The sequence below is a fragment of the Chlorocebus sabaeus genome, chromosome 2 (genome assembly GCF_047675955.1).
Source record: "Chlorocebus sabaeus isolate Y175 chromosome 2, mChlSab1.0.hap1, whole genome shotgun sequence".
Taxonomy (NCBI): Eukaryota; Metazoa; Chordata; class Mammalia; order Primates; family Cercopithecidae; genus Chlorocebus; species Chlorocebus sabaeus.
Genome location: NC_132905.1, coordinates 96,350,485 through 96,376,405, shown reverse-complemented (window position 1 = coordinate 96,376,405; position 25,921 = coordinate 96,350,485). Strand labels below are relative to the sequence as shown.

At 50.3% G+C, this 25,921-nt stretch overlaps 1 protein-coding gene across 3 annotated transcripts; it reads left to right on the top strand.

The window, feature by feature from the left end:
- Positions 1-508: 508 nt before the first annotated feature.
- Positions 509-24,768, top strand: TMPRSS3 (transmembrane serine protease 3). 3 transcript variants are annotated; one of them, XM_073010808.1, is made up of 13 exons: positions 509-606; positions 1,950-2,094; positions 7,401-7,511; positions 8,392-8,508; positions 8,909-9,032; positions 10,984-11,109; positions 12,694-12,737; positions 13,475-13,640; positions 14,449-14,618; positions 16,498-16,593; positions 20,006-20,151; positions 20,808-20,960; positions 23,887-24,768. In XM_073010808.1, exons 1-13 carry the CDS (start codon positions 586-588, stop codon positions 23,902-23,904), a joined length of 1,437 nt encoding a protein of 478 aa, XP_072866909.1. In that variant the 5' UTR covers positions 509-585; the 3' UTR covers positions 23,905-24,768. The 3 variants fall into 3 exon arrangements, with proteins under 3 accessions (XP_072866909.1, XP_072866908.1, XP_007967292.3); XM_073010807.1 differs by lacking the exon at positions 509-606 and adding an exon at positions 1,332-1,484; XM_007969101.3 differs by lacking the exon at positions 509-606 and adding an exon at positions 1,339-1,484 and having other exon boundaries at positions 20,009-20,151.
- The last annotated feature ends 1,153 nt before the right edge of the window (positions 24,769-25,921 follow it).

The window sequence follows — 25,921 nt, the reverse complement described above, 5'->3', positions numbered from 1 at the left end:
CAGCAGCAGTTAAACCCCTTTAAGCAGTGCTGTGTGCAGAAGCCTCTTGGGACGCAGAGGCCCCCGAGGAAGGAAACATGACCTGTCTTTTGTGGAGCGCTGGCTGCGATGAGCATCTTCAGACTCCCTGTCTTTTGTCTGCAGGGGCAGCTGCAGAATTGAACCTGGGGACTCAGTTACAGGGAGGAACAGAAACCCCCACCAAAGAGCGTGGCTGCCCTCTTGATGGCCGCACCGTCAGCACTGGGCAGAGCCCACCCCTTTTTTCAAGTAAAAGGAGCGCCTGTGTTCCAATCACCCTGTGATGCAAAGTTTCTGAAAAGGTTTGCTTACCTTACTGACTAATTAAAGAGAAGCCACATTTTTCCCTCCCTGGTCTCTGCCACCATACCACCAAGGGCTACTCGATAGGCGCTTGCAGCTTGGGTTACACAGATGCCCGCGATAATGCCATTTGCTGTGATGATTGAGTCGACAAGGATGAGTGACTTGGTGAAAATATTGCCCGATTGGACTAACCTGTTGGCGGCCTGCTTACCATCACACTTGTTTTTATAATGAAAAAGGAAATTATTTCTGCTTTCAATGATGGCAGCTCCAGAAATGGTGAGTAAAATGGATGTGGGGAGAGAAGATGCTTCTCAACATTTCTCAATGTCGTAGAGCCTGCCAACCACAGCCTGTTTGGGAGGGGACGTTCTCACCCAGGTTCCATCTTTCGGAAGCCATTTTTCTACTTATTCTTACTCTGTTTATGTGGATAAACTATGTAATTTGCTATATGCTGACAGTAAACAGAGGTATCAGCAAGAATGAAAGCCAAAAAAATGGCCCAATATGAACTTCTTGTTTTTCTAAGATAGTCTTCCAAGCTCTTCTTGCGATAGAAATGAAATAAACATTTTTGGCACAAAACTCTTGTTTAGGTTTTACTATGACCGTGGGAAACACGGTTTGTTTCAAATGACTTTGCTAGTTTCCTTTGGAATTTCAAATGTTACAACAGGTAGTCACAAAGGGAATGAAAGCGGATGATCTGAGTATCTGTGTTGATGTGCCTGCTGGAACCCCTGTGGATTTTAGCGCTTGGAGGAAGCAGGTTCCCAGAGCAGCCATGCTGATACCTGGGAGAGGGAACTGGAGTTTAATTGGGAACCATCTGCTATTTTTCTACTTCCTCTGCCCTCTCAGAGTTACTGGGAATGACTTGGAAAGGTCTCTGGTCTTTGGCGTTGTGATAGGTGGAATTCTTTCATAGGAAACACAGCCCCAGGATTGTTTTGATGCAAGCCGTCAGTCCAAAGCCACTCCCCACTTTGCTATGTGGGGGAAGGACCGAGCACCGGATGGCTTGGATACTTTCATTCTTAATTAGGTCAAGACCGTGTGAGCCAGGAAAGGTCTGTGTTTATGCGAAGCTAGTAATACTGTTGCCTACTATCTATTCTGTGGTGCCATCTACATTTTTGGGACTCGGGAATTATGTGAGTACCGAAACAACTTATGCTTATGGTAGGTGTACACACGCACAGGGAAAGAACTGCTTTTATGTGGGACAGGTGAAAACAATCGCAAAAAAGGAATGGAAAGGGCTTTGAAAGTAATTTATCTTCTGAAGAATAACGATATGGTAACTTCTAAATGGTAAGAGGGAATCTCTCTAAAGCAATCGATTTGAAGATTGGTTGGACAAACAGCAGGAAAGTCGTTGTCTTAGCAGAATTAAGTTCATACTTTTTTTTTTTTTTGCTAATTCTAGAAGGTTTTCTGTTATCTACTGTAGCTCAGACAAAAATGCATTCTCACCAGACAAGTGTTTTCGGTTAATCGATACTGAATGTGCTTTGTGTAGACTGTCGAATTTCAAAGATTTATCGTATGACCAAGATGCACCTGATGCTACAATTATAAATAGGGGAACAAATGCTTTCTGTTCTTCCTCGGCTAAGGAGATAGAGGTGGAGGTGGAGCCGGAGGTCAGAGGTCCTGAAATAGTCACCATGGGGGAAAATGATCCGCCTGCTGCTGAAGCCCCCTTCTCATTCCGGTCGCTTTTTGGCCTTGATGATTTGAAAATAAGTCCTGTTGCACCAGGTAAGTAGACCCAGGTGAGGATCCTGTGATTTCTGACCACACCCCCATGTAGATGACCAATGTGGCTGACTGTCCCTGTCGGGGAAGTATCTTCCCAGCCGTTCTGACACCCATAGGCTGGACTTCCTTAGACCTGCGGAATCTCGGGGAGAAGGGGTATTGGAGAGGGGATCGTTTGGTTAAGCCCCTTGCTCTCTCCCTGAAGATAGGTGTTTTCTTCCCTTGTTGGAGGTTTTCAGAGACTGGGGCTCCACAATTGCCCTGTCAATCTTGAAGGAGGTCAGATCCTGGCCAGGAAATCTCTTAGCCCTCCAGGAAGTCCTGAGAAGCAGTGGCCACCAGTCCTTCCGAAAACTCAGGATAAACTGGATGTCGCCAAAGATATTAGAGGCCTAGATTAAAATCCAGCAGCAGATGACAGAGTGGCTCCTAAGAACTGAAGGAAAAAAGTTGGTTTTGTAAATAAGTCACAAATGCCTGGTAAAACAGTGGACTCTCTAGCAACCTATATGGCTAGGATCTTTTTGACCAGAGATGATCAGGACTGGTCAAAGGGAGCTGTGGGGTTGCTGGTTCTGGAAGTCAGGGCTTGGATGCAGGCAGATTCCTGACCCATTGGTTCTGGGGAGGAACCACAGGAGCTCTGCCTGAGGTTCCAGAAAGCGGGAGTGGGGATCACCCTAATGATTTCTTTTAAACCACCTGGAAAATTGGCTTGGAGGTTTGGAAAGGATGGGAAGTGGGAGAAGAGGTTTCAAGTAACTGAAAAGACACACTATTTAAAAATATGACTGAAAATTAGCATAAGTTTCAATGAAAGAAAAAAAAATCTTGCAATCACCTGACCCCCAAAACTTACCTGGTTTTTACATCTGCAAAGTCTCTTCCTGCTTTTGCTCATATGTGTGGTTTCATGCACAGTACAGATATAGGCAGGTGGGTTTTTTCCCATAAAAGGTTTTTATAAATTTTTTCTTATGGAATCACAATATTCCATCAAGTAGATATGCAATTTACATAGCCATTTGGTCATAGTTTGACCTATAGTTGTTCCTAATATTTTATAACATAAATTATATAAATATTAATAGCATTATAATATTCCTTTCTCTTATTTTTGATTATTTTGCTATGACTAAGTAGTGGGGAGGAACAAAAACTTTTCCTTGTAAATAGAACAATTTACATTAGAAGAACAATTGTAGAAAATTCTACAATTTTCATTAGAAGAACAATTTAGAAAATACAGTTCATCAAAAAGATTTTTAAAAATTACCCACAATGGCACCATTACTCAGAGATAATCCTATCAGCAATGTATTATTGAATTTCTTGTCTTTTTCTATCTATATATCTGTATTTCCTCTTGGAAGTAACATGTACTATTTGTATGATTTTGAAGCTTTTTAAACATTTTAACAGTATCATCTTCACCTTTCTATGGCATTAAATAATTAAATATTTTCTAGATGTTGACAAACTATGGCTGATGGGTCAAATCTGGCCCACCCCTTGCTTTTGTAAATAAAGTTTTATTGGAACACAGACACATTCATTTGTTCACATACTGTCTGCTTTCATGCCATAACAACAGAGTGGGGTTGTTAGGACAGACCACATGGTCCATAAAGTTTAAGTACTATATTTACTATCTGATCCTTTACAGAAAAAGCTCGCCACCCCTTTTCTATATCATCTTGTCCTCCTATAGGTATTCCATTACATATGTACCTCATTTGTTATTTCATCCATTTTTTTGTGTGGGTAATTTGGTCTATTTCCTGTGCATCAATATTATAAGTGCCATTCTTCTAAGTGTCCTTGGGGGTCGATATTTGTGTATATCTATGGTGACATTTTGGGATAAATTCCTAGAAGTGGAATGGCTAGGTCAAAACTTTCATCTGTTTTTGAGCTTTCTTGTGTCTAAGTTTACACAGTTGGGAAGTTTACACAATTTCTACCCCTGTGACTGTAGGTGGGGGGCCATTTCCTTTCACTTCATGTGAATCATTGTGAAGTTGGTACATAGTTATGTCTAATTTGCATTGTTCGTCATTTTCATTTCTCAAGAAGTTGAAAGCCTTTTTTTTTTTTTTTTTTTTTTTTTTCTTGAGACGGAGTCTCGCTCTGTCGCCCAGGCTGGAGTGCAATGGCATGATCTCGGCTCACTGCAACCTCTACCTCCTGGGTTCAAGCGATTCTCCTGCCTCAGCCTCCTGAGTAGCTGGGATTACAGGCACGTGCCACCGCACCCCGCTAATTTTTGTATTTTTAGTAGAGGTAGGTTTCACCATGTTGGGCAGGCTGGTCAAGAAGTTGAAAGCTTTTTCACACTTATGTGCCACTTACATTCCTTCTTTGGAGAAATACTGTGCATTTCGTTGTTTATTCCAGGCAATTCCCTCAAGGACCAAGTACAGAGGAGACATGGGGGCACCTGCAGTGCCCTCAGGGCAGCCTGGCAGAGAAGCAGAGCAAACGGGAACTGATACAACGTTTCTATTAAATGTCAATCTTTGATTTGACAATTTGGGATCATTTTCTAAATCTAACTTAGATACAGAGCAGGTGGAATGCGAAGAGGTCATTCCTGGGGTTCCTGCAGATTTCTAAGTGTAAGACGGAGGGTAGGCATCCTCATAGAGGAGAATCGTTAGTGTGCGGGGGATTGAGGTGTGAGGGTGGAGGGAGGATCCTTTCTGCCCGCTCACCACCACAGATGGGCTGTCTTGGAAGGACTTGGTCTCAGACCCTGAGTTAAAACCACCTTCATTATCATGATGTCATTCATTCATTCATCTAGCATATTTTTATCAAGGACTATGGTGTATCCCCTGCTGTTCTAGGTATGGAGAATGCAGACTCAACAAACCACTGAGCTTGTCCAGGCCTGAAACACAGAGCTTGCCACGGTCTCTCGTCCTCCTCGCAGCCTCCACATCTGCGACATGCAGCTCCTATTTCCCTGCTCTTCCTCCATCTCCCGCTCACCCTCCCCTCCGCACACTCTTTTCTCCTCGCATTCCATGTCTTTTCATCATTTTTGTCTTCAAATTCTCTTCTTTCTTAGGCAGCCTCAGCTCATATTGATCATTTTATAATCACATTCCTTATTACCAGAGGGTGAAGTTGTGAGTCTCCACAGACAGGCAGGGAAAGATCTTTTTAGCTCTTCCATGAGAGAGTTCTCGGTTCAACATGTCCAAGACTAGGAGAAGAGACGCAGGTGCTAGTCTCATCCTGGGCAATTGTGTGCCCTGGGCAGGCTTCTCTCCCCTTTCTGGATTTCAATCTTCCTAATTTATAACAAAGACAACTTGGGCATTCATGCATTTTCAGGATTGATGAAGTAATTTATGTGAAATGGCCTGCTCTCCCCAGGAGGGAAGAGTGCTAGTGGGAATACTTCTGCTGCCTGGAGAGGCTTACACTTCTGGCCAGGCATCTGGACACTCCTGAGATACTGTTTCCACCAGATTTGCCTGGTTCTGGAGGCAAGAAGTGTAAAGGGTCTGAGATTTCACCCTACTTGCAAGCCAAAATTTAGCCTGCCACAGTTTCATGGGTGCTTTGGAAGACACGAGAGTCCTGGGTCAAAGGACTCTGTTCCTCACAGTGCAGCAAGGGACACAAGCATCCTGTTTGTGCCGTCTGCCTTTGCCTTTTCAGTCCCACAGAGGCATGTGGAGCTGCCTACATGTATGCTGCACGTGCAAGCAGTTTGCATTGCTGCTGCATATCCCAGAGTCTAGAGAACCCTCATCTTTATAATGGTCTGAAAGCAGACCTGTGCAAACTTTGCTGTGGAGGAAGACATTACATTTGTTAAACTGGACAGTAAACAAAGCTGCCTCTTGCTCTGGAGGGAGACACTCTCTGTATCTTCCAAGGCTGCTTGCTCTACACACATCCTTGAAGAGATGATCTGGAATGAAAGCTGTCAGTGTCAGTGCACAGCAATTGTGGAGAATGGTGTATCAACAGCCTGTCCTCAGCTAGACATGGTGGCTCACGCCTGTAATCCCAGTACTTTGGAAGGCCGAGTGGGGAGAATCACCAGAGCCCAGGAGTTTGATATCAGTGTGGGCAACATAGTGAGATCCCCATCTCTATAAGAAAAAATTTAAACAAACAGACAAAATCAACATCTTGTCTTTGCATCTCGTCTGGGAGATCTCAGCCCTACCTCTGCTTGCAAGCCCCCATGTGGGTTTCACACCCTCCTCTGCAAGGGAACAGCCTTGGAAACTGGGATGCTACTTCCCCTCCATATTAGTGTCCTAGAACTGCTGAAACAAAGTCCCCAAAACTGGGTGACTTAAAACAACAGGCATTTGTTGTCTTAGTTCTGGAGGCCGGAAGTCCAAATTCCAAGGTGTCATCAAGGCCATACTCCCTCTTAAACCCATGGAGCACCATGCCCTGCCTCTTCCTAGCTCCTGGTGGCTTGCCAATAATATTTGGCATTTCTTGGCATGTAGATGCATTGCTCCCATCTCTGCCTTCATCTTCTTGAGGCTGACTTCTGCCTGTGCCTCCTCCCATCCTCTTCCCTTCATGTATGTTTGTACCTGTGTCCTGATTTCCCCGTTTTTTTTTTTGTTTGTTTTTGGGAGACAGAGTTTCTCTCTTGTTGCCCAGGCTGGAGTGCATTGGCGCGATCTCGGCTCACTGCAACCTCTGCCTCCTGGGTTCAAATGATTCTTATGCCTCAGCCTCCTGAGTAATTGGGATTACAGGTGCCCACCATCATGCCCAGCTAATTTTTGTATTTTTAGTAGAGATGGGGTTTCACCATGTTGGCCAGGCTGGTCTAAACTCACTTCAGGCGACCCACCTGCTTCAGCCTCCCAAAGTGCTGGGATTACAGGAGTGAGCCACTGCACCCAGCTGTTTTCCTCTTTTTATAAGGACAACAGTCACTTTGGATTAGAGCCCACCCTAATGACCTCATTTTAACTAGATGACTTTGTAAAGACTCTCCAGTCCATCTCCAAATAAGATGCCATTCTGAGGTACTAAGAGTTAAGACCTCAACGTGTCTTTCTGGGGGATACTATTCAATCCGTAGCACCATCCCCTCATCCCCCATGGAATAACCGGGTCAGAGGTGGAGCAGGTAGAACTGAACTTCTAAAGAATGTGCCCCATGGTTGGTGGCCCTTTCCCTAATTAAGGCACCTTTCTTTGGGCTGAGACTTCTCTGCAAAGAGGGGAGGGGGAATAGATAGCTAATGTGTCAGTTCCATGCCACTCCAAGTCAAGCTCTGTGACTTTCTGCTCTTCTTCTTTCTGGTTTTCAGATGCAGATGCCGTTGCTGCACAGATCCTGTCACTGCTGCCATTGAAGTTTTTTCCAGTCATCGTCATTGGGATCATTGCATTGATATTAGCACTGGCCATTGGTCTGGGCAGTGAGTACAATTCATTATTTAGTAGGATCTCAAATACCTAGCCAAGTAGTTAAACTTTCATGAGCGCCCCCTCTCACTCCGGCATTTTGCTGCTGTCCAGCCTTAATTACTGGAGGCAAACATCCTTTTGGTTTGCTGACTTGAAGTTTTATTTGCCCACACGAATGTAAAGCCAGTCTGGGGTGCAGCAAGGGCTGCTGGCCATGCTCATGGCTTTGTCACCAAGGAACATGCCCGGTTAGGAGTGGCCAAAGGCAGCTGATGAAATAGAATCCTGCAGGTGGGAAGGAGGCACTGACCGGGGCAGCAGGGAGAAGACAAAGCGGCCCATTCAAGCAATGCGGGCACATCAGCTGCTTTTACAATAAGGTGCATGTGACTTTTGAGAAAGTGGGTCATTTGGACGAAGGGTCTCTAATAGGGAACAATTTTTCTTTCAAATACCTGAATCACAGGTCAGTTTAATTCGCCACCTGCCCCACTGTGTGGTCCACAGTTCATTCACTTTTTGACCTTGGTAAGAGAAACCAGGAAGGCCTGAGCAGTTCTCAGTCAGGACTCCTTGCTCGGCCGGCTCAGCAGGTCGGCCCCCAGCCACGCAGTTTCTCTCTTGACTTTGAGCCCTCCAGAGTCTCAATTCACCTTGCATTGTGGTTCCCAGGCCAGGACACTTAGCGAGACAAAGTGGGGCACAGCAGCCCCACCCCTTGGAATTCAAAACAGAAACTGGGCTTCAGGAAACAGGCTGCTGACAGGGATGCAATTTCAACACAAGTTTCATTATTCACGGGCAGCTCTGTGCCGTGTGGCAGGTGGACAGTTGTTCGTGTGGCACTCTGAAAGAGCTGTTGGTGAATTCCTGCCTTCCTCCCTTTCCCAGTCCACTTCGACTGCTCCGGGAAGTACAGGTGTCGCTCATCCTTTAAGTGTATTGAGCTGACAGCTCGATGTGACGGAGTCTCGGATTGCAGAGACGGGGAGGACGAGTACCGCTGTGGTAAGGTCATGGCTCTTCCCCGGGGAAGTAGAAGGAAGAAGCAGAAGCCAACCCTGACCCTTCCCATCTGTAAAATGGGTCCAAGTCATTGCCATTTTTAGGCCATGTCCTCAGCTGGGATTGAACTGGCATTTGCCCAAAGACACGTTGGACTGGGGGTCACGGAGGGCCTTCCATGGAGCTCTGCCTCATTTGGGGAGACCACAGAAGCAATAAGATGAGACCACCGAGAAGTCTCAGGGGTCCAGAGTCCCTGCTCTGTGATGGGGAGGCTGCTGTGGACAAGAAGTGGGTCAGATGTGGCAGAGGAGGGGTTTGAGCTGGCTGTGGAGAAACCCCGGCCTGCAGTCTCAGGGTTCCACCTGCCACTAACGAGCCTGTCTCTCTGCACATCGGCCAGTCCGCGTGAGCGGTCAGAATGCCGTGCTCCAGGTGTTCACAGCTGCTTCGTGGAAGACCATGTGCTCCGATGACTGGAAGGGTCACTATGCAAATGTTGCCTGTGCCCAGCTGGGTTTCCCAAGGTAAGTGAAAGAGCATTTCCAACCCATGGGCAAAACACAGAGAGGATAACAATGAAGAAAGACAACTACCGTTTAGTTGGGCACTATTGGGTGCTTTAACGCTCTCAGATTCCATCCTCGCAGCCACCTTAGGATACCCGATATCATCTTCACTTCACAGGCAAGCAAACCAAGGCCAGACAGGCTAAGTGACTTGCTCAAGGCACATGGGAAATGGCATGTTTGGGGGTTCTCAGGGCCAGGCCAGGATCGGAGATGCACACATGCAATAAAAAGCTTCACAGTGAAAAACAAAAAAACAAAAACAAAACCAAAAAACCCTCCAGCTCCTCAGCTTGCAGCTCCTAGGGTAGCTTCCTGGACACTTTCGTGCTTGGTCCTGGTGGTCACATCAGTGTCCACGCATGCTTCCCCAAGAACCCCACAGAACCAATTGTTGAAAGTCAGAAATTGAGTGAAGACAAAATCATCCAAAACAGTTGTTCAGCAACATGTAGAACAAAGAACTATAACAGCTAACTGTTCACTTTTTGGTGTTTGTGTTGTCTACATGATTTTTTGCATTGGGGTGACACATTTTTGGCCCAGGCATGGGGCCTCCTTCTCTTCCCTGGCCCCTTGCTTCTGACTTCCTGCAGCCGCTGTACTTCCACCGGTTCCCCTAGCAGCCTCCTTACTCCTCTTTGCTCTCAAGTCTCAGCGCTCAAAGCAAGCAGGCTGCATTCTGCTTTGCCCTCAAGTAGATGGGGTCATTAAAGCCACACTGCACTGAGTCCTCTACAGTCTCAGTTTTCAAATTCCACGCATCATATTCTCGGCTCTCTTTCCCCAAAGCCGGTGGAAGCCAAAATGCTCTCCAGCCTCCAGTCCTGAGGTCTGCCTCCTTCTCCCTCCACACCAACTGAGATTCAGAAATGAGCTGCAATTCAAGTTCAATGAGAACAGCAAAAATCATTCACGCTAACACCTTCAGGAATTATATATTACTCCTCAGAGACAAGGAGGAAGAGGTACACACACACACACACACACACACACACACACACACACACTGCACACAGCTGAGAACTTCCTCGTCGGGCATTTCTCTTCCCTGCGAAGGTCGTGCCTGCTGCCTTGATTACATTTTCCTCAAAACTCAGAGTTGACTGAACTTTGTATTCTACGTACACATCCCATAGCATTTACAGTAAGCTGAAGAAATCCTACTGATAAGCTGGTGTGCTCGCCATGACAACAAGCTACTGCACTATGTTTTGTTCATTTCACAAAGAAAGGAGAACATGGCTGTTTATTCACCATCTTCCATCTTGTGACTCTCCAAACATTTGATTCTTTTTAAAAAAGTTGCACCACTTTCTCCACTGTTCTCCAGAAGACCTGCGTCCTGGCACTGTGAACACGAGCTGGGCTCTGGTGTTCGTGGAATCACCTTCTTGTATGTGTTCATCTTTTCCAGTGGGGCCCCACGCTGGTCCTGGGCAGATAAGAAATGTTTCTCCTGTTCCTCCAACTCATTGTCCGTGGGGAGCTTGGCGTCCCTGCTTGGGTGCCCCCCGACAATACTGCACCTATTTCCGTGCTCACCTCCCCTCTGGACTTGCTTCAGGCCAAGCGAAGCGCACTTCACTGGAATGTGCAAAGAGTGACCCATCCAGGGACATCGGGAGGTGGCCACTCACTGTGTGGCTGCAGCCCAGGGTGGGTGGACAGGGCCGTCAGGTGCAGGCCAGAAGCGGGGGTCATCCCAGAACAGAGCAGGCCTGGAATGAATGCCTTGCCAGCGTGAGTGAACTTCATTCTCTTGGCAAAAGGAAGCCTTTGACGGGTTTGGGGGGACAAAATGACATCCCCCAGGTACAATCCCTGTTATATTGTGACTCGCACATAGGCTAAATGTTTCAAAGGGTAAATTTACCACATCGGGTCTGTGTTTCCGATGTGCTTGCAGCTATGTAAGTTCAGATAACCTCAGAGTGAGCTCGCTGGAGGGGCAGTTCCGCGAGGAGTTTGTGTCCATCGATCACCTCTTGCCAGACGACAAGGTGACTGCGTTACACCACTCGGTATATGTGAGGTAGGTGGTCAGGCGATGCTGTTGTCTGCATGGGTATCCAGTCACCTGCCGGATTTGTGACAGTGTTCTCAACTCCACAAGGACATAAGAGGCATACGTGTGTTATCTCAGATGGAAGGTGGGAGTTGGCCACCTTGGTGAGACTGGTGGATGCACCAGGCTGGGGATTTGAGAACCTGGTCCCAACTGGGCAAGTATGGCCCAACGAAGAAAGGGAAAGAAATAGAGTAGAAGGGTAACAGTGCTGTGTGTGTGACCAAGGTACTGTCACATGACAGGCACTCTGGGTGTGTCTGGGGAATGAAAGCAGGCAAGAAAGAATGGGGGTGGGGAGGAAAAGAGGAAGGGAGGGAGGGAGGGAGGGAGGAAGGAAGGAAGGAAGGAAGGAAGGAAGGAAGGAAGGGAGGAAGAGATGGAAGAAGGAAGGAAGGAAGGAACGAAGGAAGGAAGGAAGGGAGGGAGGGAGGAAGAGAGGGAAGAAGGAAGGAAGAAAGGAAGGAAAGAAGACAGGAAGGAAAGAAGGGAAGGAGGGAGGGAGGGAGGAAGGAAGGAAGGAACGAAGGAAGGAAGGAAAAGAGGGAGGGTAAAAGGAAGAAAAACAGAAATTAAGATAGAAATTTATCCTTTTTTGTTTACTAAATATTTTAGCATTCATTCTTTAATTTACATGTTTTCCCCAACAACTCATGGGGAAGGTAAAACCAGGTGTCCTTAAATAACCATGAGGTAGCTGAAACCTACAGGGACCACCTGCCTTGCCCCAGGTTAGATGGTACATAGCAGATACAGCCAAGAGTTCTGAATCCAATTCCATATTATCTTCCTGACACCTTGGCCCAAACCCTACAATGCTCATTTTCTGCTCTGGGAACGACAGGCTTGTTGGTCTGTCCATCGGGGATGAATAAGCACCCTGGGACCCACATGTAGTCTGGAGGGACAGCTCATGTCTTGGGTGCTAAATCCACAGTCTGGTGACACTAGCTTTCTCTTGCATGATGAGCTGGGGCTCAAAAGGCAGAAAACATTACAAAGATTTTGGGATCCTTTTCCCTTCACTATAAGAAAAGCACCCACCCAGGTCTCCACCTGTGTGTGGGGATGGGGGTAGGACTGTCAGTTTTGGGGCAGTCACACTTTGTTGCTCTGGGGAGGAGTCCTCTGCCAGGTGTGTGAACCCAGGCTACAAGGAGTCCTGGAGAGCTTGCCACGCTGTCCCTTGGGCACTCTTGTGTCCCCAGGGACCAGGAGGTGGAGAACATTGGGCTGAATCGCCACGCAATGACAGCGTGATATGTTGATAGAATATATCTCCTTATACATCCTTTATCACTAGCTATCTAAAGCTTAGAAATACAGAACAGCCCGTTGCATACACAATACTTCACTGTTAGTCGAGTGTTTTGGAATGAATTGTGTGACCTCATCCTCATTTTTTTTTAACATAGACTAAAACTGTAATCTATATTCAAGAGAGGGGAAAATACAATTTATTTTTCTGTTACCCTAAGATTAAGTTTTTAAGAGTGTTCCTTTCACAGACCTGGGGCATTTTTCATGGAGCCTACTTTTCCTCCACTTTAGGGAAGGATGTGCCTCTGGCCACGTGATTACCTTGCAGTGCACAGGTAAGAGTTCTAGAAAGGCAGGGGTCCCGGGGAAGCAAGCACACGCTGAGTCCTATCTCCTTGCCCTCTGAGTCCTCTCTCCCGTGGGGCTCTGTGTCCCTTCCTCCTGGGTGCCAGGTGGGAACTCCGTGTACCCCTACCTGCCGGACGAGGGGAGCTGTGTTATCCTCACCTGTTGGTCTCACCTGTCAGGTGAGGGAGGCAGCCAGAGCAACTCATTAGCAGCAGACAGGACCAAGGCCCATGATGTCCCATCGCTCTGTAGAGCCTTGAGTCCCTGACTTAGTACCCACTTCCTCCTTACACGTGCACAGTGCTCACTCTAGGCCTCTGCAGAGCGGAGTGTTCACACTGCAAGGGTGGGGTCTGGAGTAGTCAGGGAGGTACATGCACCTGTGGCACTGAGGAGAGGGCTGCAGAAGGTTCCTGCCTGCTCCTGACATCCCAGGGTGTTGTCATCACTGGGGGAACAGGATGGGGAGTGGTGCTGCCAATGCTGGGCACTGACCAAGTAGGGCAGGTGCTTTTCCCACCACATCCCCCACAGCACCCACCATCCTCAGTTCTCCCCAAGAGCCTGACCACCTCCCCTGCTGAGCTCCCCCTTGCAGCACTTGTCTTACAGCTGCTGTGAGCTCTGGGAGGGTGGGGAGAGAGGAGCAGGTGCATGGTGGTGACACCATGTCCCCCAAAGAAGTCTGCAGGGTGGACCCACAAGCCCTTGTTCCCTTCCGTAGCCTGTGGTCATAGAAGGGGCTACAGCTCACGCATCGTGGGTGGAAACATGTCCTCGCTCTCGCAGTGGCCCTGGCAGGCCAGCCTTCAGTTCCAGGGCTACCACCTGTGCGGGGGCTCTGTCATCACGCCCCTGTGGATCGTCACCGCTGCACACTGTGTTTACGAGTGAGTGCTGCTGACCTTCTTCCCAGACCCCTGTTCCCTTCTGGGTCATGTCGGGGCGGGGCTGCTTTGGGTGGTGAGAAGCAGGTCCAGAGGGAAGACAGAGAGACCAACCCTCAAGTAATGTCCAGTTGGAGAGGTGAGAGGTGCCTCCAGCCTCACTATGGACCATCGTCATCGGCTGGTGGTGACTAGTGACCTTGAGCTTGTTTTCAGGATTGTAGCTCCTACAGAAAGGACAGACAGAGGAGGAAGGAAGCTCTTGTGCTGGAGGAAACCCACAAAAATGAAAAGAGCTAGACCTTCCTGTAGCTAATTCCAGTGGACCATGTTATGGCAGAGACAGGGTGAGATGGTGGTGAGGGAGGCTAGAGGGAATATGTTGGGGGCCAGGTACTGGGACTCTTCTTAAAATCTTTGGAGCTTAGAGTGCAAGAAAACTGCAGAAAAGACTTCCAAACACAATGATTCTCCCTGATATTTTTACCCCCGATTTTGTTGCTGTTTGATGAAGAATGGGCCCCGATAGACTCCTTGCAGTGAGCAACGTTGAGTTCAGCCCTCAAATGCCAAGAAGACCTCAGAGGTGCTGAGAGTGAGGCGTGTCTGGGAAACACATGGGGTATGGGTCTGTGTTTCTGCAGGGCATGAGAGTGCAGTTACATATACAGCATAAACAAGCAGGGTGATGGGACCACCTCTTGCCTGATAACCTCTCCCACCATCTTCCTAGGTTTTTAAGACACCTGAGGTCAATGAGTTCAGTGGTCAGACTTTTCCTGTGCTTCACCTCTTGCTCTTCTCATTTCAGCTTGTACCTCCCCAAGTCATGGACCATCCAGGTGGGTCTAGTTTCCCTGCTGGACAATCCAGCCCCATCCCACTTGGTGGAGAAGATTGTCTACCACAGCAAGTACAAGCCAAAGAGGCTGGGGAATGACATCGCCCTCATGAAGCTGACTGGGCCGCTCATGTTCAATGGTACATCCGGGTCTCTATGTGGTTCTGTGGCGCTTCCTTTGTTTCAAGAGGATTTGCAATTGCTCAATGAAGCAGTCTTATGATGGCTGCTTTATAATCCTTGTCAGATATTAATAATCCCAACTCCTGATTCATGTTGGTGTTGGCATCAGTTGATTATCTTTTTTCATTAAAGTTGTGATGTTCCTAGTTCTTGGTATGACATGTGGTTTTCAATTGTATCCTGGACAATGGGGCTATTATGTTTGCAGACTTGAGTCCTACGTACCTTTTCAATGTTACCCTGTTTAAATGTAGTTTGTAGATCCTGGTCTACAGAATTTCGAATGCACTGATGACTCTGCCAGGTAGATTGGTGGGTTGTGGTTCCAACCATAACTTAATTTTAGAGGCTTCGTGGGCTGTGTGCTTTGTCTGGTGCCACCTTCTCCCTGTTGGTGCCACCTGGAGGCAGGAAGAGCTTCTTGAGGCCAGACCACCTGGGGCCTCTAGGTGGTGGAAGAGAGTCATCCATCTGTAGGGACAAAGAGCCCTCCCCTGTCCGTCATCCATCTGTAGGGACAAAGAGCCCTTCCCTGTCCAGATGCCTAGTGGGGATGCGTCGCCTCAGCCAGTGCCACCCACCTGCCTGTTTTCTCCAGGTAGAGGGGCCATCTCGGTTGAGAAACAGAACCTCCCAGGCTGGCCAGGTGGTGTGGTGGCATCCTCTCATTTCTTTACAGGCTGAAAGATGCTGGGCACCCTCAGCTCCCTGGAAGTACAGAAAAGTTCTGTCCCTACCAGCAGCTCCTAAATACCCTGTTTCTTGAAAAAGTCAAGCCCTGCCCTCTGGACATTACGAAAATGCCAGAAGAGACACATCTGATAAAACTTGCAAACATCTCATAGATGCAAACAAAGTACTAGGAGACTACCCCCAAATAAATTAAAGCCCTTTTTCCTTCTCAAGAAAACAGGGAGAGCACAATAAATAGGTGAATTCCCTCTTATTGGAGCAGAATCCTGGCCTGAGACCAGCTGCAGGCTCTGCTTGGCAGAGTCATTACTGCATCCATCTCATGGACACATAATGCCCGAAAACAAATATTTCCAGAGAGGCAGGAAAATGGTTGTGGTGGTGCCAGTTTGCCAACTGTTATTAATGATACTGGTTATAGGAAATGAGGTGCCAGCACTTGTACTGTGACAAAAATTCGAGTGAGTTCTTTTATTCCTTCTCTACCTCTCCATTACTGTGCTGCACAGAAAAGCTTGGGGGAACCTTAGGGTGTGTTCACATGAAAGCCTGAGGTATGTGCAGAGCACTCTGGCTTTGGGGGAGGCCCACAGGACCCAGCTCTACACACAGGCAAACTTGTCGTCTCCAGATGTCCCAGGAACCGTAGCAATATTCATGGAGCCCTGTTCTATAAGCGACATGTGTACTGTGATCTAGACCAGGAGTGGGCATGTGCTGGCCTGAGGGCCAGGTCTGCCCCATCGTGTTTTGGTAAATGGACATTTTACTGCACACAGTCACACCTATGTGGGTACCTATCACCTGGGGCAGTCTTCATGCTCCAATGGCAGCCATAGAGACTGCACAGCCCACGAAGCCCAAAACATTGACTATTCAGCCCTTTCCATAAGAGGTGTGCTGACCCTGGTCTAGGCTCCCTCACCCTGCCACGGTGGAGGGCTGTTCTACAGTTTTAAGTGCTCTGAGAGTGGTGGATGGGGTAAGGGGCTCCTGCTGTGAGCTGATCGTTTTTAAGTAACCAAGGGCTTGACCTTCCCTTGCAAGACAATTTGTGGTCCTCTGAGGCAGAAGCACAGATGAGATGGTTTTCTTGGACTCCTGCTTCAATTGAGTTGAGAACTACTGTTTCCTTTCAAACAGAGATGATCCAGCCTGTGTGCCTGCCCAACTCTGAAGAGAACTTCCCTGATGGAAAAGTGTGCTGGACGTCAGGATGGGGGGCCACAGAGGATGGAGGTCAGTGGGCTGAAGCCAAGATTCTGAGCTCGGGAACCCAGAACCCAGAGGGCTGCAGAGGGGGCTCCACCAACGTTCCAATGTGATGTTTCCATGGGCTGCCCAGATACCCCGCCAGGGAGTGTATGTCAACTATCAGCCGAGGAGCTGTGGGTCAGGAGTCACAGTTCCATTGTTATGGGGACAACATGACACTGCAGACCTTCTCAGGAGAGAGTTAGACCTTTTCAAACACAGCAGGTGTTTCCCTTCCCCTGCCCAGACCCCCTCCCTCGTTAACTGAGGACATACAGAGCCCACCTAGACAACACTCCCAGGCTTCATTCGGAACTCAAAGATTTGTGTTTGTGAAGACTCTTTGCCTTGTGGGACTTTGGAAGATGTGTTCTTTCATCCTACAAAGAGCAAGTGGAAGCAGCAGCAGATGAGATTGCTGTAATAATAAGGGAAGCAGGAGTGGCAGTGACCATAGTCCATGCAAGTGAAGCCTGGGCGCCTTTCCTTAGTGTGGGCACAGAGCCAGTCACAAGTCTTAGGTTTTTCCATCAATCACTTTCTTTGTTAGTAGGAAGAGGATTCATTTTCTGTGGCTGCTGTAACAAATTCTCACAGTCTGGGTGGCTCGAAACGATGGAAATTGGCCAGGTGTGTTCGCTCACACCTGTAGTCCCAGCACTTTGGGAGGCCAAGTCTATGGGATCCCTTGAGGCCATCAGTTTGAGACCAGCCTGGGCAACATAGAGAGACATTGTCTCTACAAAAATTACAGAAATTAGCCAGGCATGGTGGCATGCCCCTATAATCCCAGGACTTTGGGAGGCCAAGGCAGGAGGATTGCTTGAGCCCAGGAGTTTGAGACCAACCTGGGCAACATGGCAAGACCCTGTTTCTATAAAAAATTAGCCTGGGCTGGGTGCAGTGGCTCATGCCTATAATCCCAGCACTTTGGGAGGCCGAGGCAAGTGGATCACTTGAGGTCAGGAGTTTGAGACCAGCCTGGCCAACATGGTGAAACCCTGTCTCTACTAAAAATATAAAAATCAGCCAGGCATGATGGCACATACCTGTAATCCCAGCTATTCAGGAGACTCAGGCTGTAGAATCACTTGAACCCAGGAGGCAGAGGTTGCAGTGAGCCAAGATCACGCCATTCCATTCCAGTCTGGGTGATAGAGCAAGACTCCATCTCAAAACAAACAACAAACAAACAAACAAACATTAGCCTGACACGGTGGTCCCAGCTACTCAGGAGGCTGGGGTGGGATTGCTTGAGTCCAGGAATTCTAAGCTACAGTGAGCTGTGATCATGCCACCATACTCCATCCTGAGTGACAGAGTGAGACTTTGTGTTTAAAACAACAAAAAACAAACAACAACAACAACAACAAAAAGAAAATGTGGAGATTTATTTCCACACCCAATTGTGGTGTCTGTAGGGTGGTTTTCCTGGAGGCTCTGACCCATTTCCTTGGGTTCTGGTGGCTGCAGCTGCACCGACGTTCCCGAGCTTGTAGCTGGATCTCCAGCCTCAATGTCCGTCCTCCTGTGACTTTGTCTCCCGTGTCTCTGTATCTCAAACTTCCCTCTCCTGTGTCTTATAAGGACACCAAGTTGTTGGATTTAGGGTCTACCCTAAACGCAGGGAAATCTCATGTTGAGATTCTTACGTTAATTACATCTGCAAAGACCCTATTCCAAATAAGGTTGGGCTCCATAGTGGCAGGTAGGCATATTTTGGAGGGGCCTACAGTTCAGCCCAACACAGGAAGTTCAGTGTTTTCCTCTCAACACCGATCACTTAAGCCCCTCGCCCCGCTGAAGGCACACAGGGGCTGACCCGGATGCTTCGAGTCTGCGGGGCCTACTTACCCCCCGCCCACTGGCAGTGCTGCTCAGCTGGCCGAGGGCACTCAGAGCTCTCTGTAGTTTCTAGCCCACCCACGTGGCCCAGGCCCAGCTCTGAGCCAGTGTGGCTGGTCCAGGGCCCTTCCAGCTTCATCAGAACCAGCACCCCTGGTGTGTGGTGGGAGCTGGGAGACCAATCTTTGCTCCCCTTCCTCTCGTGGTGGGCTCTCATTCAGGACCACCCAGCCCACCAGAGTCATTCTAATGACACTGGGCTCTGAAGAGGAGGCTGTGCAACAGCTTCATCCTCCCAGGAGATTCTCCATCCCTCTGTAGATTTGCTTTTCGCTATCAATCTGCTCTATCCAGCACAAAAGGTCCAGCGAGCCCCTGTCCTGATGCGGCTTCAGCCCCAGCCTGGGCTGGAATCTTCTCCCATAATGCGTTGAGCTGTTTTGCCACGTTCCGGGCAGGAAGCTGAGTGTCTTGTGATACCATGTGCTCCTCAGAGCAGCCCCTCAGGGTCCTGTCATTGTGCGATTTTTGTTGTCTCCATGAAATCTATGGAGTCTTTAAAACATCAAGATGCCTGGGTCACATAAACCAGCTAGGTTGGAGAGGTCCATCCCTCCGTGTCGGGGGCGTGCTTGGCCCACTGCAGGTGGATTGAATCTCCTGTGACTGTTGCAACAAACGACCCCAAATTCGTGGCTTAAAATGACACAAAGGTATCATCACATAGTTAGGAAGGTCACAGGTCCAAACTCAGTCTCAGGGTGCTGGTATCAAGTGTGGGCTGGGCCGGCTTCTCCTGGAGGCCCTCGGGGAACCTGTCTCCTGCCTTTCTCAGCATCTGCGCTCTGCCCGCACTGCTTGGCTTGTGCCCCTCCTTGGTCTTCCAGGTCAGCAGTGCCACATCTTCTAATCTCTCTCTGACTCTCTGACTCTGGTCCCTGCTCTGTCGTCACGGCTTCTCCTCCGCCTCCTCCAAAGACCCCTGTGACTTCGTTGGGTCCACCCTCTTACTCAGGATCATCTCCCCGCTCAAGGCCTGTCCCTCAATGCACCTGCGATGTCCCATTTGCCCTGTAAGGTGACACAGTCACAGCTTCTGGGGATTGGGGTGAGAATGTCTTTGGGGGTCATTTTTCTGCTGACCATCCCAGAGTCCACAAAGATGCTGAGTGACCTTCCTGAGCCTCAGTTTCTCTCCCATAACTTGGGGTGTTCTGATGGCTGATTGGGCTGGTGCCCTGGGGAGGTGCCTTGGCCACTGTTGCCCCCCCCCCTCCACTTTGGACACTTTAGGAGAGTCGGTAGCCCTGCCTTGAAGCAGAGTGGCCCCTTGCACCCACCTAACAGGTGGGCAAGCTCTGGGCATGACAAGTTTCAAGACAGTGAGAGTCTACTCGTCCCACCGGCAGGGCCCTGTCCTCTTCTGCTGTTGCATCACACCAGGGAGCACCCCCCTCGTCCCTCGTTCCCTCATCCCCCTGGTCCCAGCACGTGCCCTCTGTGTTTTGAGCCAGGCTTCCTTCTCACACGCCTCCCCTCACTTGCTTTGAAGCAGGTGACGCCTCCCCTGTCCTGAACCACGCGGCCGTCCCTTTGATTTCCAACAAGATCTGCAACCACAGGGATGTGTACGGTGGCATCATCTCCCCCTCCATGCTCTGCGCGGGCTACCTGAAGGGCGGCGTGGACAGCTGCCAGGTACGGGGCCACAGCGGTGGGTGGGGCCGTCGCAGGGTGGCCCAGCCCTTGGGACAGGCCGTTGCCAGCATTTCCCTGTGACAGAACAAAAAGTAAATTTACAGGGCGTGGAGAAGAAATTTGCTCAAGATATCACTCCTTCTCCTGGCTGCCAGGCCTGTGTTTACCCAGTGATCTGGCTCTGCGTGGGTGCTGGGTAGTGGGAGGGGTCTCGTGCTGCTCCCCTCCAATTCTGACTTTGTGGGGGGCCACAGGGGAGGTAGGTGGCAGGGAACCAGTGAATCTGGCCCTCCGAAAGCTGCAGTGGGTGGGACTCCAGTTCTAGCAGGTGGATCACAGGTTACCTGAGGGCCCTGGCCAGGTGGACCCTCCCTCTCACCAGCTGCCCTTGAGCTTCAAAGGGTCAGGGTCTGCATTCTGGAAGGGACACACAGCTGGAGGCAGCACCCCAAAGGGGTCGAGGGACATCCTCTCTTGGGGATGCTGTGTCTGGAAGGGCTGGTGGGTTTTCTTCTGTAACCTGGGTGGTCCATTGTGACATCATGAAGGGGATCCCAACTCCACAGCAAGCAGCCTCGCATGGCAGTCTGTCCCCAGAAAGCAACCTCGCATGGCAGTGCCTGTCCCCCAACGTTTGCTTCTCTCCTGTCACCCAGGGGGACAGCGGGGGGCCCCTGGTGTGTCAAGAGAGGAGGCTGTGGAAGTTAGTGGGAGCGACCAGCTTTGGCATCGGCTGCGCTGAGGCGAACAAGCCCGGGGTGTACACCCGCGTCACCTCCTTCCTGGACTGGATCCATGAGCAGATGGAGGTGGGTGCAGCGCCCTCCCCAGCTCACATTGTCCCTGGTTTTTGACCCCTAGGGTTCATTAAATGCAACCCTGGTCTCACCATAAAGAACCAGGGAGTGATCAAGTGGTTGTCAATTCAGCAGCAGTGATTTGGTGGCTCCAGGGTGTCAGACGCTTGTGCTGAAAACAGAGATCACAGCTAGTCCTGGGCAGCTCTGGGTGGGTACAGCCTGGCAGGCAGAGGAGCTGGGGCCGGGAGGAAGAAGGAGCCTCACGACATGGGAAAGGAGGAGGCAGTGAGGAGGAGCCCCTGCTGGGATGGGGATGGGTCAGGTGTGCCCCTGTGTGCCAGGAGCAGGGAGAAAATGGGAGGGGGCGAGGGGCTGAGACAGTTTGAGAGAGGACCCTGCCTGACTGCTGAGGGGCTGGAACCTCGCTGGGAGCCAGGGATGTGAGGCAGCATCTGCAGTAAGGAAGAGCTTGGAGAGCTCTGCATTGGTGGTGTAGGGGTGGGCGGTCCTGGAGGGGGAGGGGTGGAAGTGGGAGGGGCCTACAGGGGGGCACCGAACAGCGAGGCTGGCTTGGCAGGACCCGGGCATGGAGGGGAACCCTGAGATGGTGGAGGAGGAAGAAGGAGGCTTAGGACTTCGCTGGGATCCTGGCAGGTGAACACAGAGCCTTTCTCACGTGGGCGCTGGGGAAACATTTGCTGACTTGATCTCAAAGTCTCTCACCCCACTCCTTGGGATGGTTTAAACACAGGAGGTCCTCACTCAGTACGGCTGATGGGATCTTGGAAACTGCAGCTTTAGGAGAAACAGCACACACAGGCCCTCCAGCAACGTCCTTGCTTGCAACGTAATTTTGTTACAAAGTCAATGAGAAAAAAATTGGTTTCATTATATATCATTTTGCTTAAAGTCGTAGTTTCCAATAACTAAGAATGATGTCAAAGTGAGTACGGTTTTTTCTCCTAATTCAAGTGAAATTTATATAACATACAATTCACCATTTTAAAGTGAACAACCCTATAGCATTAACACATTCCCAGGGCTGTGCAGCCACCACCTCTGCCAGTTCCCAGCATTCTCATCTCCCAAAAGACACGTGGCACCCTAGAGGCACGCAGTTGCTCCCCACTCCACTCTTCTCCCCAGCCTCTGGCACCCACCAGTCAGCTTTCTGTCTCCAAGACTCAAGGACCTTAAAAACCTTTAATTTGAAACAATTGACCAAGAAAGGACATCAGATGCTGAATGTGCCTCAGGCATTAATTCCCATTTTGCCCTCATTGATTTTGTGCCTTAATTGACAAACTACAGAATGGTGCCCACGGCAGAGGGCGAGGCCTGGGACTGAGACCTGGGCTAGTTTCACCTTCAGCACTGCTGCCCTGCAGCCCTGAGCACAGTCACAACCCTCGGGGCGTGGCGAGGGCTGTGCTCCAGCTTGGTGGAAAGTGTTTGCTCCTGTTTATCTTGCTGGAAGAGGCAGCCTGGCCTCATACCGGGCACTGAGTGGCCTGCAGTGCTCTTCAGTACAAAGCTCAGCTCAGCGTGCCTGCACTGTAGAAAGGACCAGGATGGACAGCTGAATGGGAGACCTCCTCACTGTTCAGGGTTCTGTGGGAACCTGGGGCACAGAAGGGTCGTGGGTACAGAGGGCAAAGGGCAGGAAAGGAGAAGCTGGTCCTCCGCATGGTTCTGCAGAGGCATTCACGGGACACAGATCCCCAGGGGCTGAGCACTGAGCCAGTGATCCTAAAAGTCCTCCTTAAGACACTGAAGGTGCAAAGCAGAGAAGCCCACGCCCATGTCTTCCAGCTGTCGTGGGCGAGCTGGAGAAAAACGTTCAAAATCAGCCTGGGGAGCCCACTCACAACAGTGCCACGACAGGGCCGCCTCAGCCCCTCCCCTGTCAGCACCATCCTGGGCCACAGAGCCTGTGACCCTCCCTGTACTACAGCGGAGGCGACCTGCATAAGATCCCCAGCTAACAAGGGCAGAGTGTGAGTCACATCAGATCCCCGACGTGGCCCCAGCGCCACTGCACAGTGGAATCAACAGATCTCACACTTAGGGGTGCAGAAGCCTCTCTCAGGCTGTTTGTTAAATGTGAAGATTGCAGGGCATTTCTCCAGAGTCTGATGGGGAGGTCTGGGGTGAAGACCCTGGTGAATTTGTTGCACGGGGGCTTCAGGGCACACTGAGAAGCCGTGGGAGGGTCTTGGAGGCAGTTTCCCCTATTGTGGTGAAGCTGTGGGAAGCTGTGGTGGAGGAGCTCATCCGTGATGCTGACTCCGGTGGTGCCTGGAGCCCCTGCTCCTTGCACGACGCCTTAGTCATCCGCTGCCTCCAACCCACCAGTGCATGTGTGAGATGCGCGGCCTCAGACACAGCCTTTCCCAAGTCCCTCTTCAGACATCCTACGGGAGACTCAGAAGAGACTTCCTTTCCTGGGAGGCTTTCCGGCGGCCCGCTGTGCGTTTCAGTTGTTCAGTTGTGAGGAATGCCAACGGGAGGGCCTTCCGAGGACTCACTCTCTAGCGGCGAAGTGTCCCGTGTACTAGTTGGTGGTGTGCCCGCAGCCTCATCTTCATTTTCACCCAGCACTTTTCTCTGTCGAGTTGAGGGCTTAAAACAAAATTGTTCTGACTCAAACCAGAACTTAGGAACACAGTGCCGAGACCTAGAAGTTTCCTATGGAAGTGACGGAACGGTCACAGGGCAGAGATGGGACCTGCAGATGCTTTGCTGGTCAGCGCTTTTCCTGCTTGCCTCGGATCTGCTCACAGCTGGCAGCCCCAGGGGGAGGCCAACCTTGTCTTCATCGTGGAGAACAGCCTCACAATTCCTGTAGGGCAAAATGCAGGTGCCTGTTCCGTCACCATGTTGGACGGATGGCTGGAAGTGCTAAAAGCAATAACACCTTTGTTTTCATTTACAGAGAGACCTAAAAACCTGAAGAGGGAGGGGACAAGCCTGAGTTCCTGCGGTGATGGAGACAGCCCAATCCTCCCCTGGCCGCCCATGTGGGAACCTGCACATCAGCAAACACCTTCAGAGCTCTGTGTTCCGGCACCAGCAGCAGGCCTGAAAGAGGCGCCCTTCCATCGGATTCCAGCACAACCTTCCAGCTCCTTTTTTTTTTTTTTTGAGATGGAGTCTCGCTCTGTCGCCCAGGCTGGAGTGCAATGGCGAAATCTCTGCTCACTGCAGCCTCTGCCTCCCAGGTTCAAGTGATTCTCCCGCCTCAGCTTTCCCAGTAGCTGGGACCACAGGCACCTGCTACCACGCCCAGTTAATTTTTGTATTTTTAGTAGAGATGGGGTTTTACCATGTTGGCCAGGCTGCTCTCGAACTCCTGACCTCAAATGATGTGCCTGCTTTAGCCTCCCACAGTGCGGGGATTACAGGCATGGGCTACCACGCCCAGCCTCGTGCTCCTTTCTGATCTTCACTAAGAACAAAAGAAGCAGCAACTCACAAGTGTGGCCTTTCCCACTGGTCCACTTGGTTTTCTCTCCAGGGGTCTTGCAAAATTCCTGATGAGATAAGCAGTTATGTGACCTCATGTGCAAAGCCACCAACAGCCGCTCAGTAACGATGTGCCGGCCTAGAACTGCGGAATTTCGGTCATTGCACGTTTTTATCCCTAGGCACCAGAACCAAACCCACCCTTTCTACTTCCAAGACTTGTTTTCACACGCGGGGAAGTTAATCTATGAATGACCCGTTTATTTCATGGCATATTTTCATGATTTCTTTGTAGCATTTGGTGCTTGATGTATTCTTGTCCTTTGATTCCAAATAATACGTTTTCTTCCCTCATTGTGTGGCGTGTCTGAGTGGACACTGACTGGTCATGTGAATCGAAGTCATCCACTGAATTCCAGAGGCTCCATGACCATCATCTCTCCTGTGTGCACTGTGCATTTGGCATTCTTCTGTCGGAGCAGGTTGCTCAGCAGATTAGCATCGGCTCATGTCATACACAAAACTCAAAAGCAGAGCAAGGCCAGGCAAAGCAGTGGGTGTGAGCAGTGGCTGGAGGGAGTGAGTGGTGGCCAGAGGGTGTGAGACCTGGATGGAGGGTCTGAGTGGTGGCCATAGCGTGTTAGTGGTGGCCGGAGGGAGTGAGTGGTGGTTCGAGGGTGTGAGGCCTGGACGGAGGGTCTGAGTGGTGGCCATAGAGTGTTAGTGGTGGCCGGAGGGAGTGAGTGGTGGCCAGAGGGTGTGAGGCCTGGACGGAGGGTCTGAGTGGTGGCCATAGCGTGTTAGTGGTGGCCGGAGGGAGTGAGTGGTGGTTCGAGGGTGTGAGACCTGGACAGAGGGTCTGAGTGGTGGCCATAGCGTGTTAGTGGTGGCCGGAGGGAGTGAGTGGTGGTTCGAGGGTGTGAGACCTGGACAGAGGGTCTGAGTGGTGGCCATAGTGTGTTAGTGGTGGCTGGAGGGAGTGAGTGGTGGTTCGAGGGTGTGAGGCCTGGACGGAGGGTCTGAGTGGTGGCAGTAGTGTGTGAGCAGTGGCCGGAGAGTGTGAGCGGTGGCCAGAGGGAGTCCACGGTGGCCAGAGAGCGTAAGCGGTGACTGGATAGTATAAGCGGTGGCCGGACTGTGTGAGCCATGGCCGGAGGTTTTGAGTGGTGGCCAAAGGGTGTAAGCGGTGGCCGGAGGGAATGAGCTCTGGTTGGAAGGAGTGGGCAGTGGCAGGAGGGTGTGAGCAACAGCCAGATGGTGTGAGGGGTGGCTGGAGGGAGTAACAGTAGTTTGAGGGAGTGAGCAGTGGCCGAAGGGTGTTAGCGGTGGCCAGAGGGTGTGAGTGGTGGCTGAAGGGTGTGGGCGTGGCCAGAGGGAGTGAGCACTGATCCGAAGATGTGGGACCTGGACAGAGGGTGTGAGTGGTGGCCGGAGGGAGGGAGCAGTAGCCGGAGGGTGTGAGTGGTCGTTGGAGGGAGTGAGCCCTGACCGGAGGGTGTGAGTTG

Coding starts and splice junctions, on each gene's coding strand:
- TMPRSS3 (XM_073010807.1), top strand. CDS start 1,347: ATGGCTTGGATACTTTCATTCTTAATTAGGTCAAGACCGTGTGAGCCA. Junction 2,095..7,400: donor AATAAGTCCTGTTGCACCAG/GTAAGTAGACCC, acceptor TCTGGTTTTCAG/ATGCAGATGCCGTTGCTGCA. Junction 20,152..20,807: donor GCGGCGTGGACAGCTGCCAG/GTACGGGGCCAC, acceptor CCTGTCACCCAG/GGGGACAGCGGGGGGCCCCT.